General features: G+C 44.9%; 1 protein-coding gene across 1 annotated transcript in view; it reads right to left on the bottom strand.

Moving 5' to 3' along the window:
• Window positions 1-17,500, bottom strand: part of ryr2a (ryanodine receptor 2a (cardiac)) — a 106,626-nt gene that overhangs the window by 66,144 nt on the left and 22,982 nt on the right. Inside the window, exons 9-32 of the mRNA XM_061029149.1 lie at window positions 11,545-11,619; window positions 11,048-11,204; window positions 10,786-10,950; window positions 10,450-10,571; window positions 7,600-7,783; window positions 6,682-6,817; window positions 6,397-6,492; window positions 5,923-6,041; window positions 5,328-5,461; window positions 4,918-5,159; window positions 4,579-4,771; window positions 4,169-4,373; window positions 3,574-3,678; window positions 3,182-3,285; window positions 3,005-3,088; window positions 2,605-2,764; window positions 2,369-2,516; window positions 2,135-2,238; window positions 1,941-2,045; window positions 1,632-1,806; window positions 804-1,012; window positions 426-599; window positions 182-318; window positions 1-71 (exon numbers count right to left, since the gene is read on the bottom strand). The exon at window positions 1-71 is cut by the window's left edge and continues 44 nt beyond it. Of these exons, the coding sequence (XP_060885132.1) occupies window positions 1-71; window positions 182-318; window positions 426-599; window positions 804-1,012; window positions 1,632-1,806; window positions 1,941-2,045; window positions 2,135-2,238; window positions 2,369-2,516; window positions 2,605-2,764; window positions 3,005-3,088; window positions 3,182-3,285; window positions 3,574-3,678; window positions 4,169-4,373; window positions 4,579-4,771; window positions 4,918-5,159; window positions 5,328-5,461; window positions 5,923-6,041; window positions 6,397-6,492; window positions 6,682-6,817; window positions 7,600-7,783; window positions 10,450-10,571; window positions 10,786-10,950; window positions 11,048-11,204; window positions 11,545-11,619 (3,404 nt within the window). The remainder of the gene's footprint in view (window positions 72-181; window positions 319-425; window positions 600-803; window positions 1,013-1,631; window positions 1,807-1,940; window positions 2,046-2,134; window positions 2,239-2,368; window positions 2,517-2,604; window positions 2,765-3,004; window positions 3,089-3,181; window positions 3,286-3,573; window positions 3,679-4,168; window positions 4,374-4,578; window positions 4,772-4,917; window positions 5,160-5,327; window positions 5,462-5,922; window positions 6,042-6,396; window positions 6,493-6,681; window positions 6,818-7,599; window positions 7,784-10,449; window positions 10,572-10,785; window positions 10,951-11,047; window positions 11,205-11,544; window positions 11,620-17,500) is intronic.

The following is a 17,500-nucleotide window of genomic DNA, read 5'->3' as shown; positions in this document are numbered from 1 at the left end:
CCATCACCTCCTCTGACAGACGGGTAGATGTTGGACAGCTGTTGTCAGGTTTGTTTTTCTTCAGCATGAACCTGTGGTGAGTTCAGGGTTAGAAAGCTTAAAAGAGTGATGACAAAATGATGAAAGTGTTCAGGTCACTGATGAACCTTTACTGTGAATATATGGAGCAGTGGAGGATTACCTCTGCTTAAGTTTGGAGGGCTTCTCCTGGTTATAATCTTTGTGGTTGTTGAACTCGTCTCTGTCAGGACCGTTGGGACCATGAGGAGACTTCATGAGGACCTCGAAGTCTGACACTGTCTCAAAGTCCTCCAGTTCCTGCACAACCAATACATCACACACATTGTGAGACGGAGAACAAACCTGAGTGTGTGCAGCCCTACATGTTACACACATGTGTTCATATCTGAGTTTGGTTCTGTTACCCTCTTTGGAGAGAAGAGGCTGTCATGTGGCGATCTGGAGAAGGACTCTGCACACTCTATGGGCATGCTCAGTCTGTAGAAGGTGATGTCATTGTGACTGTTCTGAGAGCCAAATGACCTCTGAGTGACCCTGAGACATGGACACGACTCCACCGTCCCGTCGATCCTCGTCACCTGCGGGATCAGAAACTGTTAGTGTCGACTTCAGTGTCGGATGAACCTGTTAATAAATTCCATGGGTAAAAACTGTTCTGAGTTGTTCCTGAAGGGATTACATCTGAGCCCATTAGAAACTCTAACATAGATCTAAAGAAGCAGCAGATTCTAGCTGGTTCTATCTTTATGTTCCTGAGTGTGTGTCCAGGTGTTTCTCCTCACATCTATGTGTTGGTGGTTTGGGGGCACAGGTACAAACTGAGGCAGCCTCTTGCTGAGCCACATGGTGACGTCCCGGTTCATGTTGACGGCGAATGGTTCATATCCTTCCTGCAGTCCGCAGATGGTGAAGTACTTCAGAGAGCTGACATCTTTTCCAAAGTTCATCCTCCCCACCTGACATACCCCCAGACTGCACACCGGGATGAAACCTGATGGCGAAAAATCAAATACTTCAATGGCAAATACTTACCATGTGACTAACATCAGTTTTATGTTGTTCTAAGTGCAGCCTTTCATTCATTGGAACATAACCTTCTACGGATGGGTACAGCTGGTGAAACCATCTGACACCGACCTCAGCTGGTTGAGATCAGATGTCTCTGAGTGGAATCATAGTGTCACAGCGATGTTGAGCGCCCAAAGGTTGAGTTCTTGAAACATGAATATCTAACTTTGACGTGCTTCGTGTAGGTCAAATCATTCAGGACAAATTCTGGCTTATCACAGTATGCAGATTAAACTCAGGTTTACTTTGCTCCTTCAACAAATCATTACAGTCCCATAAACCAATCCCTACCAATGTTTAGCTGGATGCATTACATTTCTCTTAATTAAACTAAGCCAAAGTGTCCCTCAGCCTCAGCCTCGCCAAATGTCAGTTTGGTAAATAGACGTGATTTATTTAGGCAGGCAGGTTAGTCAGGGTCAGGTCAGCCCCACTGAGGCCAAAGTTGCATCTATAAGTTCCCTGCTCCTACAACCGGGCCACTGATCCTTTCCTCTGCATCGTCTATTTCAGAAGCTTCTGTAATAGATTAAAAAACTGACCTTCACCAGCATCAAAGTCCTTGAATGCCAGCTCAGATCCAGAGTCATCCAGCAGCACTTCTCCGTTCAGTGTGAACATCATGGTGTGTTCGTTTAGGTCCACCATGCAGCCCACCACATCCCCCGTCTGCCATGCCCGCCCAAAGTGCTCGTTACCCTGGTGCCAGCGCTGGACCTATGGACACACCACCCTCTCCTTTTAGGACTCAGACGTGAATAATTGTGCAGGCGACTTTTAGGATGAAAAATGCATACACTGTTTTTTACAGTAACTAAAAATATGTGTGGAGCAAACAAAGAGGCAGCCACCTTGAAACCATCAAACACAAAGGCCTGATCATCAGATCCCAGCTCGTGGTCTGGAAGGCACCCTGGTCTGGCCCAGCCCACCCTCATTTCTCCTGCTGTTAACACCTGGAGGAGACGCATGCTCAGGTTAAATGGGTGTCTGATTATTGTCAGCTCAGGACTACATCTTTGTCTGTCATGGTGTCTTTTCTTACCTCCAGCTCAAAGTACCACTTCCCTGCGTTCACACTGTAGGTTTTCTCTGCTCTGAAGATTCTGAACCTCTCAGCAGACATGTTACTGAGGTCACACTGAGCTGCTGGAGGAGAAAGGGGCAGGGAGGCAAAGAGCTTGTCTGGTGAGCAGTTCCATATTAATCATCACAGACAACAACCTGTGATTTTGTATAGTCACTGAATGAAGCGAGGAAGTGAAGGGTAGACTCATACCGTGGTCCTGGTCTGGAGCTTCCAGGTTGTATCCGTAGCCCAGCAGAGTCCTGACCGCCTCTCTCAGACTGTCTTTGTTGGACTTCTTGGTCCTCTCGTCCAGCAGAACGTAGGGGACCAGACGAGGGTTTCTACGGCTCTTCACATCCTGAGCACAGACACAGACAGAGGAATAACTAGAGTAACTGATGGTTGTATGTCTCACAGTATAAACCAGCCTGTGCCCCCCTTCCTACCTGCTGGATGCCGTAGGTCCAGCCCTGCCGAATGCGGTCTCTAGCCCACACGTTGTGAGCGTTCTCAGCCAGTTTGTCCACCATGGCTTCCTGGGTGGAGGTCAGTTTGATGTGACTCAGGTCCAGAGGTGCAGGTTTATAACCACTGGATAACTCATAGCTGCACAGATAGAGTTCACCCACTCAATCATTAGCTAGCATTCTAATCACACTCCGTTAGGTACTCATGTCCGAGGTTTGTTTACACTGGAGGTCATGTGTGTTCATCTGAACTGATCTTCAACACAGACTGGGAAACTATAAGATCTGTTCCTCCAGACATCAACAACCTTATCTGCATGTGTCACTCTGCTAACTCTGCAGGTGTAATCTGACTGATCTTCATCTGATGTTTACTCACGTTTGGGACAGCTTCAGACTCTTCACTTTCTCCACGGCGTGTTCATCAGCCAGACCAACATGGCAGCCCAGAGCCAGCAGAGTTCTGGAACACACACACACACAGACACACAGATGATCAAACACACACAAACATGATCAAACACATTACATCTCTTTATCTTGCTCCGATGCTTACTTGAGCGTCTCCAGAGACATCTGCAGGTTGTAGCTCCTCTCCTGCTCGGGAAGTTTGGAGAACTCCACCAGACAGGGGTGCTGCCTCTTGTTATCATCTCTCACCTGTACAGGTAACGACAGGAAGTGTGTGTGTGTCAGCTTTCACCTGGACATGAACTCATAGACCTGGTGTTATATTCAGGTAACATCACAGTGCTCTCCTTCAGGTGAATCTGCTGTGAAGTATTGAACAAACTACAGACGGGTGCAGCTCAGTAACTACAGTAACTTAAACTAAAACAACATGGGAGTCTATATCACACAGAGTATAAATGTGACTTATCACTGCTGAGTATAATAACAGAAAGCTAACGGTTATAGAGTATAAATGAGCTATCATCAGGTACTCACGGCTCCGTAGGTCCAGCCCAGTTCAATCTTATTCATCACCCAAAGCTCATGAATGTTTTCTGCCAGTTTCTCCCGGATTCTCTCCAAGTGAGGAGGAAGAACGATCTGCACACAGAGACAAGCCTTTTAGTACCTGTACTGGACCCTGTCAGTTCCTGGGCTTGACCCTGTAAGCACTTGGTCTAGACCCTGTCAGTACTTGGTCTGAACCCTGTCAGTACCTGGTGTAGACCCTGTCAGTACCTGGTCTGAATCCCATCAGTACTTGGTCTGAACCCTGTCAGTACTTGGTCTGAACCCTGTCAGTACCTGGTGTGGACCCCGTCAGTACCTGGTCTGAATCCCATCAGTACTTGGTCTGAAACCTGTCAGTACCTGGTGTGGATCCTGTCAGTACCTGGTGTGGATCCCATCAGTACTTGGTCTGAACCCTGTCAGTACTTGGTCTGAACCCTGTCAGTACCTGGTGTGGATCCAGTCAGTACCTGGTCTGAATCCCGTCAGTACTCGGTCTGTACCCTGTCAGTACCTGTACTGGATCCTGTCAATACCTGGTCTTGACCTAGTCAGTACCTGGTCTTGACCCTGTCAGTACCTGGCTGGTGTCCACAGGTATGGGGGTGAAGGCTGCCTGGCTCAGGGTGATGGTGGGTCCAAGCAGGTCTCTGTCCTCAGTCTGGTCCTGACTGGGCTCCAGCTTTAGCTTCTCTCGGGGTAACACGGCCTCGTAGCAGGGGGCGTAACCAGGAGGGGGGAGGAACTTAAACTCTCCATGACGACCCCCCAGTAGGAAACGCACTCTGTAGGGGGGAGGAGAGGGGGAGTCAGGGTTTGGGATCACATTGAAACATGTTTATTTATAAAAAAAAAAAGCAGCTTTAAACATCTCTAGAGAGACTTTGACTTCAGACTGTGAGCTCAGGCTGGAACTCTCTGGACTCTGAACGACATTAAAGAACATGTCAGTTTGTATGACGTGTGAACTGGTTGTTTTCTATGACTGACTTGACTCCTGCAGAGAAGCTCGCCACGGGGAAGAATAGTCCGTCAGAGTTGAAGTTCTCGAACATGCCCTGCACGGGCTGCCCGTTGATCCTGAAGGAGATACTGGGCACGCTCAGATCCAGACAGCAGCTCACCACGTCCTCCACCCTCAGGAGGTGCTGGTTAGGAGAGCTCACAGAGCGAGCGATGCAGCCTGCAGGGACAGGAAACACTGTTTGATTACACTTGATACCTGGAGGTCAGAGGTCATAACAGTAGAGCAGATGGGGGCGGAGTTAATTCTTCTTAGTGTTATTTTAAAGGTTAAACAGCAGCTGGTCAGAATTAGAACATACACACCTGACCACAGGTGGAGTCCATCAAAGCCATACGAGTAGAGGTCATCTCCCACCCCATTGCCCCCCCACCCCTCCCCCCCGCTGGGGAAGGGGGCGTAGCCGTTTGTGTTGGCCCAGCCCACCCTCAGGTGAGTCGCCTCCGCTGTGACGAACGGCAGAGCCTGATCAACGATCAGCTCGTAGTACCACTTCCTGTACTGGGCGGAGCCATCGCTGACGCCTAGGAAGATGTTTGGACGCATGCTGGAGGACGAGGAGGAGGAAGAAGAGGAAGTGGAGAAGGAAGAGGAAGAAAGTAATACATCTTTGTCTCCTGTAGCTTTCTTATATATCAATAATGAGCGTGTGCATGTGTCTGTGCATGTGTGTGCGTGTTTGTGTGTGTGTGTGTGTGTGTGTGTGTGTGTATACCTGCTTACGTGGTTGCTCAGCCTGGTCTGCAGCAGCAGGTCTCTTCCTGGCAGCAGGTTGTCACAGATCAGATGTTGGTTTGAGCGAACAGCAACGCCGTGACACACGCACAGAGAGCACAACACGTCCAGTACCTGGACACATACACACACACACACACACGAACATGCACAAAGAGAGAGAGAGAGTGAGAGAGATAGAGAGAGATGGGGGGGGGGGGGGAGAGAGAGAGAGAGAGAGAGAGTCAGGTTCAAAGGCCAGGAACATTCTCTTGCCGTCCCATACAGATGCAAAAGTGACGTTTATGTCACTAACACGCTGTGTTCACGATGTTGATGATTAAAGAGAAAGTAGACAAATCATTTGCATATTTATTTAATTAGACGGATGTTAAGGATACGAGTCCGTCAGAAACTTTGTGTGCAGGAGTCTGCCACTTCAACTTTTGATAATTCAAAACAAACATTACCCAACATTAAATGTCTAGGACTTTTGATGTTGTTGCCGTGGTAACAAACAGGTATGGATTTCAAGGTCTAAATTCTGGTGTCATGACGACACGTATATACACATATACTGTATATTAGTAAGTGACCTTGTGGTTGCGTCCGTGTTTGTCCAGCAGAGAGATGATGGACTTGATGTGTCCCTCTTTGATGATGTTCAGAGCCTCAGGACTCTCCACCAGCACACAGTGAAGAACCTCTAGGATACCTGCACACACACAACCACACACACACACACACACACACACTCACACTGTCAATCACTGTGGATAATAATGATGTCATCCAGGGTCAACAGTTTAACTGTTAAGCTTTTAGAGCTGTTAGAGGGACACCTAGTGGTGACATGTTGAAGCATTTTAAAACATATTGTTGCTTTAATTTGACAGTCTGAGCAGTTTCTGTGACACATAAAACCACACAAGTGGTGAAGTGTGTATTAATGGTCTGTTTTTAGTCATTTTAACATTTTGTCCTGGTTCCTGAACTCTCTGCAGTGTTAACATTAGATAATCATTTGATATCATGTGATCAGTGATGTCATCCAACAGGTGCTGACCTACCCGAGGAGGCCTCCAGCCGCTCCAGTCTGCTGATTAACCAATCCAATGAGCCCGAGAACTGAGCACAGTTCTTCCTGTTTCCTCTGATCAGAGCCGCTGGGGGGGGGGGGCGGGTAAAGGGGGTAGATTAGACACCTGTCTTATTGGAGCCTCAGGTGTTTCATTATAAAATAATAAAGTTTCTGCTTGTGTCGTTTCAGCATCTTCATTATCTACTGTCCATCACTCAATGTGTGTGTGTGTGTGTGTGTGTGTGTGTGTGTGTGTGTGTGTGTGTGTGTGTACCCAGCAGCTGGTACAGAGAGTTGAGGATGGAGCTCCAAGCGTCTCCTGCTTCTCTTCCTGCAGCTTCAGTAAAATGAGCCGCACTGCTGTAAACGTGGAGACGATCGATACACTCCAACACCAGGCTGATCATCCCCTGAACACACACACACACACACAAGAGGAAAGCCTAATTCTTTATAAACTGTAACTGTCATCATCATCACACAGATGGTCAGAGTCTCTGTCAGTCTGCTCCTGAGAGACGTTCTGATCTCTGTTTGAAATACATCAATATTCATAACAAATAAATACAAATAAGTATTTAATACAAGGCTGTCAAATGATTACAATTAATCACACTTTTAATTGCATGATTGCATTATTTCCCATTTAAAAATAAAAATTGTTAGGCTTTCATTTTGAAAATTTGTACCGTCTTAAACTGAGAGTACTTTACTTGCTGAATGCTTTTATTTTTAAATAAAGTAATGCCCTTCCTGTAGATGGAAGGATAGTAAAGGAAGTTAAGCACAGAAACAGGAAGTAGTTAGGGATCCCAAAGTGAGGCCAAACAGCTCAAAGGAACGGTAACAAAGGTCAATGTGTGATATCATAAGGTCAATGTGTGATGTCATAAGGTGGATATGACTTTGGACTTGTCAGCTGAGCTGTCTGAGAGTTTGTTAAAGTGAAATGAGACATTCAAAGATGCAGCAGTGTCCTTCTTTATCATCACTGAGACTACAGGGAGACACTGAGGACCACTATCTACGGAGAGCCTGAAGGGACAAACATGAGATTAATTTGATTAACTAGTTAATGCAGACTGCCCTAATATAGAATATAGATTTTATTTACCACCTCCTCCTGAAAGAGGTACTGTCCTCTGTCTTTATAATAAACTAATATAAATGTTTATAAAAAGTTGTCTCTGACCTCCTCCTGGAAAAGGTTCTGGCGGTTCTTGAGCGCTCTCAGGCGGTTCTGTTTGTCTTCGTGCTCCAGGTGATCTCCAGGTGGTTGGAAGTATCCAATCAGATCCTCCAGACTCAGACTGACTGAATCTATGGGTAGATCTGGAGTGGAGCCCCGCCCCTTTTTCCTCAGAGAGTCCAGCCCCCTACAGCAGGTGGAGAAAGGGGTCAGTGTATGAGCAGAGGGGTGTAGAGGGGGACCCTAAGGGGTCAAGGTTTTTAATACTGCCATACTTTTTGATTCCTCCTGTATTAAAAGACACAATCTCTTTTTGAAATGATCAATAGTGGCGGAAGATAAAAAACGGGCCGTATTCACGAAGCCTCCTAAGTACTACGAGTCGCTCCTAGTGACAAAATTCTGAGAAATTTCTTAGAATCAGGACATTTTCTTAGAGTTTCCCCTCAAAGTCAGTACTAGATCGATGTAAAGGTTAAAGTTATTCACAAAGTGTCTTAGTCCTTCAGAGAGTTCCTCAGGTGTCAAACTGTGAGGAGTAGTGAGGAGGACTTCTAACAGGATGAAGAGTTTCTCAAGCTGAGGAGGAAACCGAGAAATGTTCTCCAAATGCGACATGAATATTATTATTGAATCATAGTCGGGCTGAACAGACTAAAAGGATTTGTGCAGACATTTCAATCGATCTCTGACTTTTTTCACTCCAAAGTGAGACATGTTGAGTTACTCCACAGGTGCATCCAATCACTAATTAAGGCTCTTTACCTGATGATGTAACGATCAGCATGTGAAGAAGCTGCTGCACCAGTGGGCATGTGATTTCAAACATCTTGTAGGCTATATACCTACCCACCTGGTCAAAGCCTGTCTACCCTCTCTGTCCTCTTCAATAACCAACATCATCCAGTCCTCTCTTACTTCTTGCTTCAAAACAGCGGCAATAACTCCAATACTTAAAAAACCTGGCTCTGATCCCAATAAACTTGATAATTTCCGACCGATTTCCAATCTACCATTTCTTTCAAAAGTACTGGAAAAAGTAGTTGCAGCTCAGGTTCACACACACCTCTCTGACAATAACCTGTTTGAAAAACTCCAGTCTGGTTTCCATGCCCTTCACAGCACTGAGACAACCCTGGTGAAAATCACAAATGATCTCCTGATGGCAGCTGACTCTGGACTCATCCTCCTTGACTTAAGTGCCGCCTTCGACTCTATCTCTCATCTCACCCTCCTTGACACACTAGCTTCAATCGGATTCACTGGCACCTCCCTCACCTGGTTCAAGTCATATCTCTCCGGTCACACTCAGTTTGTTCGACTCAAAAACTTCAGATCACAGCTCTACCGGTGTTCCTCAGGGCTCTGTCTTAGGTCCTCTCCTTTTCATCATCTACCTCCTCCGTCTCTGTCACATCTTCAGGAAATTTGGTATTGACTTTCACTGCTACGCGGATGACACCCAGCTCTACCTGTCTTCCAAGCCCAACTCATGCTGCAGCTTAAAGGTCACAACTCCGCCAACACCTTCATCCCTCTCCGACTGTCTCCTTGAAGTTAAATCCTGGTTCTCTCATAACTTTCTCAAACTCAACAGCAATAAAACTGAAGTTCTTCTGGTTGGATCCAAATCCACTCTGGCAAAGTCTGACATCTCTTTAATAACAATTGACAACTCCACAGTCCCTCCCTCCCCAAAGTTAAGAGCCTGGGTGTCATCCTCAACAGTATTCTATCCTTTGAAGTGTACATCAATAACATCACTCGGTCAGCATATTTCCATCTGCGCAACATCAACCGCCTCCGCCCGTCTCTTACACCCAACAGCACCGCCATCCTTGTCAATACCCTGGTCACCTCCCTTATAGACTACTACAACTCTCTCCTCTCTGGTCTACCTCTCAAGCTTCTCCATAAACTTCAACTGGTCCAGAACTCAGCTGCCCGGATCATCACCAGAACCCCCTCCATAGAACACATCACTCCGGTCCTTCAACATCTCCACTGGCTCCCTGTCAGATACCGCATTGATTTTAAGATTCTCCTCCACACCTACACCCCCTCTCGGACCCTTCGTTCTGCCTCCTCCATGCTCCTCACCACACCTCCTGCCCGCCTCTCATCAATGGGGTCTCGAGCCTTTAGCCATACAGCCCCCCCGTCTCTGGAACTCTCTCCCCAACTTTAAATCACAGCTCAAAACACACCTTTTTAAAATAGCTCATTCTGTCTGACCACGCCCTTCTTACTGTTGTTGTTTTTGTTTTTATTTTTTTTTATGTAGTTGATTGTGTTCGTGTTTTTACTCTCACTGTGTATGTAAGGTGACCTTGAGTGACATGAAAGGCGCCCATAAATAAACTGTATTATTATTATTATACAAATGATCACACAGATGATCATTTCAAAGTGTTCATAAATAAATAATGTCTGACTAGATTCTATGATTTAGTTTTTTTCTCAATTTTGTTGGATCAACCAATCACCACTTCTGAAATAATGTGTCATACCTAGCAACAGGGTCGACCCCGCCTCCTCTCTAAGATCATAGTTTCTGTCTCTTCCTCGCTCTTCCTCGCTCTGAGAATGTTCCTAAATCACTCCGAGGCTAAGACTGCTTGCGTTAGGATCTCTCTGAGAGGACTCTCAGAATGTTTGTGAATACGGGCCCAGATCTTCAGTTATATTCACCAAAAGCTACTGCGTGTGTGTGTGTGTGTGTGTGTGTGTGTGTGTGTGTGTGTGTGTGTGTGTGTGTGTGTGTGTGTGTGTGTGTGTGTGTGTGTGTGTGTGTGTGTGTGTGCGTGCGTGTGTGTCTGTGTGTGTCAGTGTGTATATGGTTGTGAGACCCACCTGATGAACAGGTTGAACAGAAACACAGTACTCCTGATGACTCGTGCAGTTCGACTCTCCTCGTGTTGAGAGCGAGACAGAGTCAGCCCATCGTCCATGTGGCCCTCGTGATGCATTATGGCCTGAAACACAGAAACATCACACAGACTTATTCACTAAAACTGTGAAGAACTAACAAGAGAGGTACAATTACACGTATTTGCTGCAAGAGTGAATTCTTTACAACATTTTATTTTGTTAGCACACTGAAAGCTTGATGGTGAGTCAGCAATGCGTTGTACAGAAATCGACGTGTGTGTTACGAGTATAAAAAGCAGTCATATGTTCTGTGCCTACCCTTCTCTGGACTCCGCCCATACGAGCACACTTAGCGTCCACAGTCTGATAGGTGAGCCACAGAAAGGTGTCCACGTGTTGGATGTAACACACAGAGTCTCCATATTTAATGTCAGGAGCCCCCATCCCATCCACCTCCTTCTTCACACCAGGGTCCAACTTTTCCTGAACCACCAAGAAGAGGACACAAAAAGAACACTTTAAAAAGGAACACTAACAGAAACAAGATGTTCAGCTGACCATGAATGAATTCACAGTGTACCTTAGACGACCTGAAGCAGAAGGCCGTAGATTTGACGTCTGCTCGTTCTTTGTCCAGCAGCTGCAGAGATTTATCTTCTATCAGACTCAAGTATTTTCCCGTGGTCACATGACGCAGTCTGAACGGCTGACCCCAACGGATGTGACTCCCACTCCACCTACACACACACACACACACACACACACACGCGCACACACACGCCGATATTTACAGACATACAAACATGGTTCCCGATCTGTATTGTATAAATGTACCTGTTGTGTGTTGTGTAAGTGGGTGTATAAGTGTCTCTATAGTATGTGTGTGTGTGTGTGAGTGAGTGAGTGAGTGAGTGAGTGAGTGAGTGAGTGAGTGAGTGAGTGAGTGAGTGAGTGAGTGAGTGAGTGAGTGAGTGTGAGTGTGTGAGTGAGTGAGTGAGTGAGTGTGTGTGTGTGTGTGTGTGTGTGTGTGTGTGTGTGTGTGGGTGGGTGTGAGTGTGTGTGTGTGTGTGTACTCACACCACCCTCAGAGTCTCCAGTCTCCACAGAGAACGGGCGTGACTGGACACAGCTCCGCCCTCGTAGTGCACCGTCCTGATGGAGAAATCAAATCATTATTAAACAGTGTGCGCTGCGTTCTGTCTACCATGCACTGCAGAGCTGATCGCTCCCTTTAGGAAATTCTTGTGTCTCCACTTCACATGCTGTGATACGTCTCCCTGAATATCCACTCCGGCCTGCTCCTCTTCAGAAACAGTTCCAGATGGTTATGGGACATACCATCTGTAACCGGGTGGTAAAAGTCATTTAAATATATTTTATCCACTTAGATTAGTTATACTTTCAAAATGTTAGTAGGTTAAATGTACATGTTCTGTGTTGTTTTCTTATGCGTGAGATATTAAGTCACATGAGTTTTAGATTGTAAGTGGGCCGCCACAGGCAGATTTAGGTTTTGATCGCTCGGTGGCAGCATTGAGTAGCAACAAGGTTACTCCGCCAAGTGCATCATGGTCTTTCTTTCTGTTTACATTGCACGCAAAGAATCTGGGGGTTTACCGGAGTTGACAGCACTGTTATCCTTGTGAAAAGTATTAAACAGTAGTAAGTAAAACATATATATCTTGCAAAATATCACTGTAGAAAACGTTTTATGTCCATTTGGTAACAAGATGGGTTGTTTTAGGTACTACTAGGTCGGATGAAACGGGATTGCTGGCGCCAGCCGCCGAGTACTGCGTTTAATTTCTCAAGTAATGTAGATGCACTTTGTAGAGTGAACGAGTACAGAGTTTCAACTTATTGTATTCTGACAAACAGTGTAACAGATGGTGTCATCTTCAGGGAGCTCCACGTGAGGGTTTTGTGAAAACTGTTGAAATGTAAGTGCATTGTGCATATTCATTGTACATTTCAGAATATTTGTGGGTTTATGTTTGTTGAATCTGTAATTAACAGGTTTGATTTCTTGTTCTCTATTGATAGCTTAAGCCCACTGCTGTATTTTGGGGTCTTTGTTTTCTTTATCTGAAGCTGCTCATTGGGGAAGCTAAATAAGTTAACTGGAATTGTACAACATAGCCAGAGGTTAACTAAGGTAGCTCATGCACTCTGTTAAAATTGACTAACTTGTGGTTTACAAATAAAATACTGCTACTAAAGCCCCAAATTGCTTGTGCCTTATGTGGCATCTAATTCCACGGGTTACACATCTGTCAGAGTTAAACTATTACACAGACAGAGCACGATGGTGTGGGGTCTGCAGGTTACACCATCAGACAGGAAACACAACTTCATTAAACATCACACTACTTAGCCTACAGAGCATGTTTAAATTATAAAATGATTGTAGGAGCCGCATTTAAGTTTATTTTATTTGCATTTGATTTGTAATTAATTTTCTGTGTGCGTCCTGCATAGGCAGAGTGTCACGTCTATAAGTCGGAGTGCAGAGCGCACCTCTGAGGAAGACGGGTCACGCCGCATACCGTCATTGATGATAGGCATTGTATGTTTTTTAGGTTATTTGAGCCACTACATATCCTTTTTGGTTTACTTTGATTTGCAATAAAACGATCATCAACCTTAAACTTCATCTCACACTGAATTTATTTTGGATCAAGTCTGCATGTTTAATGAACTGTTCCCTTTTCTTCCAAGTGGTAAAAACAAGAAAATATTGGACAAGTTACAGGACAAACCTGATTTTTTTAGTTTTTGCCACTTCAATGATAATAAGACCCAAAACAATAAAGCTGAATTTAGTGCTATTGAGTGGAATGATGAACTGTCGCTGGAAAATCCAGAACAAATTGTAACACAATGCCACACTAAACTTCAGACAACACAGAATAAATATACCACTGCCAGCAAGGTTTGACCTAGGCAGAGTAAATTACCATGGATAAATTCTGAATTATTTCAACTCCTAAAAAAGAAGGCCACTCTCCTCAAAATGTATAGGTTAAGTCGAAACAACTGAGAGCAAAAACAATTTCATACAAATTAAAAATAAATGTACTACTGAACTGCGTAAGGCTAAAGCGGTCTATTTCCAACAGCAAATTACCCAATCTGCTACCAACCCAAAGGTATTATGGCAGACCCTTAAGGTCATCACTGGCAAAAATGTAAAGAAAAAGAATCTCAATATGCAGATTTCTCTACAGGGTACTCTAATCTCAGACTCAGAAAAGATTGCAAGTGCCTTCAATTACTATTTTGTATCATCTGTCAAAGAACTGGCAACCAATTTTGCCACGTCCTCCCCCTTATCACCTGTTCTTTCTTTAACACCTGATCAGTTCTCATTTTCTGAGATCACTCAGAATGAGGTGACAGAAATACTGCACTCATTAAAACCTCTCATGCCCGTGATATTTATGGTCTAAACACCTTCTTTTTAAAGACTCATGCTGGTAGCCTGGTACCCCTTTTTCAGCATTTAATCTATCTCTGTCTCAGGCTTTCTATCTTTCCCTCTAACTGGAAAATATCATCAATCACGTCAATTTTTAAATCTGATGATCCTACTCTTGTTTCAAACTACAGACCTATAGCAATACTTCCAGTTATGTATAAGTTGCTTGAAAAAGCCTTATATAACCAGCTAAGTTCTTACTTTGAAGCTAACAACTGGCTCAGTGACTGCCAACATGGTTTTCGAGCTAAACGATCAACCATGTCGGCATTATTACTTCTCACTGAACAAGTACGTGAATCTCTTAACAAAGGTCACATCACTGGAGCTATTTTTATTGATTTTCGTAAAGCTTTTGACACCGTGAACCATCAAATCCTACTTAACAAACTTCACTCATTTAAACTGTCTCCATCTGTGATTGAAATGCTTTCTTCTAACCTGAGAAACAGGTCGCAAGTTGTCAAAATTGATCATGCAATATCCCAACCTTTAGTCTTTGATATGGGTGTTCCACAAGGCAGCATTCTTGGACCCTTACTTTTTCTTTTATACATCAATGATCTTCCTCAAGTGTGCAAAAATTCAAAATGCTTACTGTATGCTGATGATACTGTGATTTTTCTCTCTGACTCAAATCCTAATGTCATAAATTCCAAATTATCGTCTGATCTTCAGCTCTTACACGACTGGTTGAAAAATAATCATTTGACCATCAATGTAAAGAAAACTGAGTATATGTACTTTCACTCCCCCAGAAAATGTATTACATGCACTGATCCCATCACCTTTGCAAGCCAAGATCTTGTCATCACAAAGACCCACAAATATCTTGGTGTGCTACTTGATTCGCATCTTACATACCGTGAACACACCTCTAAACTAACTACTAAGCTGAGTCAGAACTGACTTTATGTGTATAATAAGATCAGATCATATCTCTCCTTCTCTGTTTCTGAAACGTACCTACATGCAATTGTGTTTTCATCAATTTCTTACTGTCTTCCAATCTGGTCACTTACCACTAAGGAGATTACTGAACCAATAGCACGACTGTACTATCGAGCTCTTAAGATCCACAGTAACCTCCCAAAGTGGTCACACCATTGCTCTGCACTCACACGCTCCAACGCCTTGACTTTCCAGAATTACATACACAGCCACGCTATTACATACTATTTTCAGATTAAAAACAGCACTTCACCAACACTTGCTGCACTTCTAACGACACATAATATGAGACAAGTGCGACTCACTAGGTCAGTCTCACAGGCCCCAGTCCCTGCATACAAAAACAACTATGGTGGGAAGTCCTTCTTTTATACATACACCAAAATGTGGAATGACATTCCCCATCACATTAGAACTTTACCATCTACTTCAAAAATACATACAAACGACACCTTGTCCACACTTACATCTGCACTCATTAATTGTTCATGTATTGTTCAAGTATTGTTCACAGTATCTGTACTGTTTGTTTCTATTTGTCTGTATCTGCCTAGCCCATGCTAATGTCCTGGAAATGTATTTGTCTTGATGTGACATGACTGTGGTTTATGTTTCATGCTCCGCAGAACAGGAACCTACTGGAAACCAATTTTTAAACTGAGTCAGGCCCGTAAAACTGTAACTTAATGTTACTTTTAAACTTTCCTGTATAATAAATGAAATGAAATGAAATGAAATGAAACACCTGAGGCCCCCATGATACATCACTGACAATGTGTCCGGTTTGCAACACCAGCTGGATTATAAGATATACAGCATGGCTTTGCCACTGACTCCCAGGAAGACGCTTGATGACAACCATGACAACGTGAGAGACAGTGGACAGCTCAAATAGATGTATCAGGGAGGTGCAGGGAGGGTTAGTACCCCAATCCGCAGCTCTCATGAGGGAGAACTCACAAAAATGCTACGAGGATCAAAATACCCCATGAGCTGCAAGCGGAAGGAATCACCTGCTACAACCAAGGCAATGAAAATAAGGATGAAGTCTGCAGTCTGCAGATGCTGCAAGGTCTGCAAAAACCCAAACAGGTGAGGAAACCCACCAGATCTAGATAGGCTCTCTGAGGAAGGAACAGGAAGTACAAAGCACAGTGCCAATCTCTGACTTTGAAGCTGGTGAGACAGAAGAGGAGCGAGGTCTGGAGTCACCTCACAACGCCCAGCACCTCCAAACACTGCTAGCACCAACCAAAATAGACCCTCACAGGCCAGCGGCCAGCCAGGATGGTATGGCTGCAGCACTGGATGTGAAACCACTAACCCAAACCCCAGGGGTGATGTGCACAAGTGACTACAGACAAAATGCACCTTCATGGTCAGCACTGTGGCAGAGAGGTTTGGAATCAAGGAACATCAGGTATGGTCCAGTACTGGATCCAAACAGACTGGCGGTCAAGATCACTCAGAATAGGCAAGAACTGAGGTCACTTAGGAGCCAGTACAGGGGGGGTAAGGGAAGACGAGAAGTTTGCCCTTGCTGAACCCTGAAGGGCAATGAGGAGGAAGCTACCCACTCTGAGGTGAGGAAGAAGAGCATATGTAGCATCCTCATTCCAAACCTGGATTCAAGAAGAAACTGCTGGGGCAGAAATGCAGCTGTCCTCTGTCTGTTAGGCTCAATCAATCAAACATTATTTGTATAGCGCCAATTTCTAACAAGTGTTATCTCGAGACGCTTTTCAAAAGAGCATCCGGGATAATATGAAGGAAGGATTTCTCCTTTGTATTGCTTGGGTTCCTGTTGTCCACACTTCCTTGCCGCTGAGGTGGAGGTCGGAGTAGGCCATGGAGGACGGCGGTGGTTGTGGGGACGACACAGTCCAATAGTGGTAGCTGGGCGTCAGGCATTGATTGGGACGACACAGTCCGATGGTGAAGTTGAAAACAACATCAACCTGAGCAGCACCTTCAGTGACAGCTTGAAGGAATAAGATCTTACTGAGCTACTCTCATATGCCCATCTCTACCCAGCATACTGCCGGACTACAAAGAACCTTTGGCAAAAGAGGTCAGGGAGGAAATCAAGTCAGGTAGAGCTTTATCAGCTCCAGGTCTGAGTCATGTTCAAAATGAGATCTTCAACCAATGCCAAAGCTTATGGCGATCCAAAGAAGTAGAAAATAAGCAGCATTTAGCAATTCAGAACTTGTTCCTCCTCAGTGTGGAATGCAAGCTCACTTTCAAGATAGTTGCAAATCACCTCACATATTCCCTCCTGGAGACCTGGAGAACACCCTGATGCAGAATGGAGGAGTCCCAGGAGTATCTGGCAGCGAAGACCACACTGTTGTGGTGACCCAGCTCATCAGGCAGGCGTGAGCAGGGGGGACTTGGCAGTACTGTGGCTGGACTTTGCTAATGCCTATGAAGTGATCCCTCAAGGGCTGTTGGTGAGAGTTCTGTCCAAGCACCATGTCACAGAGAAGATCCAAAACCATATCCTTGACTATTACAACAACTTTAGCATTCGGGTGTCGCCGGGATCAGTGACATCAGCATGTTCAATCCCCAGCTCCTGCAGCAACATGTCCGATGTGTCCT

Source organism: Labrus mixtus, chromosome 21 (assembly GCF_963584025.1).
Source record: "Labrus mixtus chromosome 21, fLabMix1.1, whole genome shotgun sequence".
Classification (NCBI taxonomy): Eukaryota; Metazoa; Chordata; class Actinopteri; order Labriformes; family Labridae; genus Labrus; species Labrus mixtus.
Note: the sequence above shows the minus strand (reverse complement) of the source record. Positions and strands in the feature narration are given on the sequence as shown.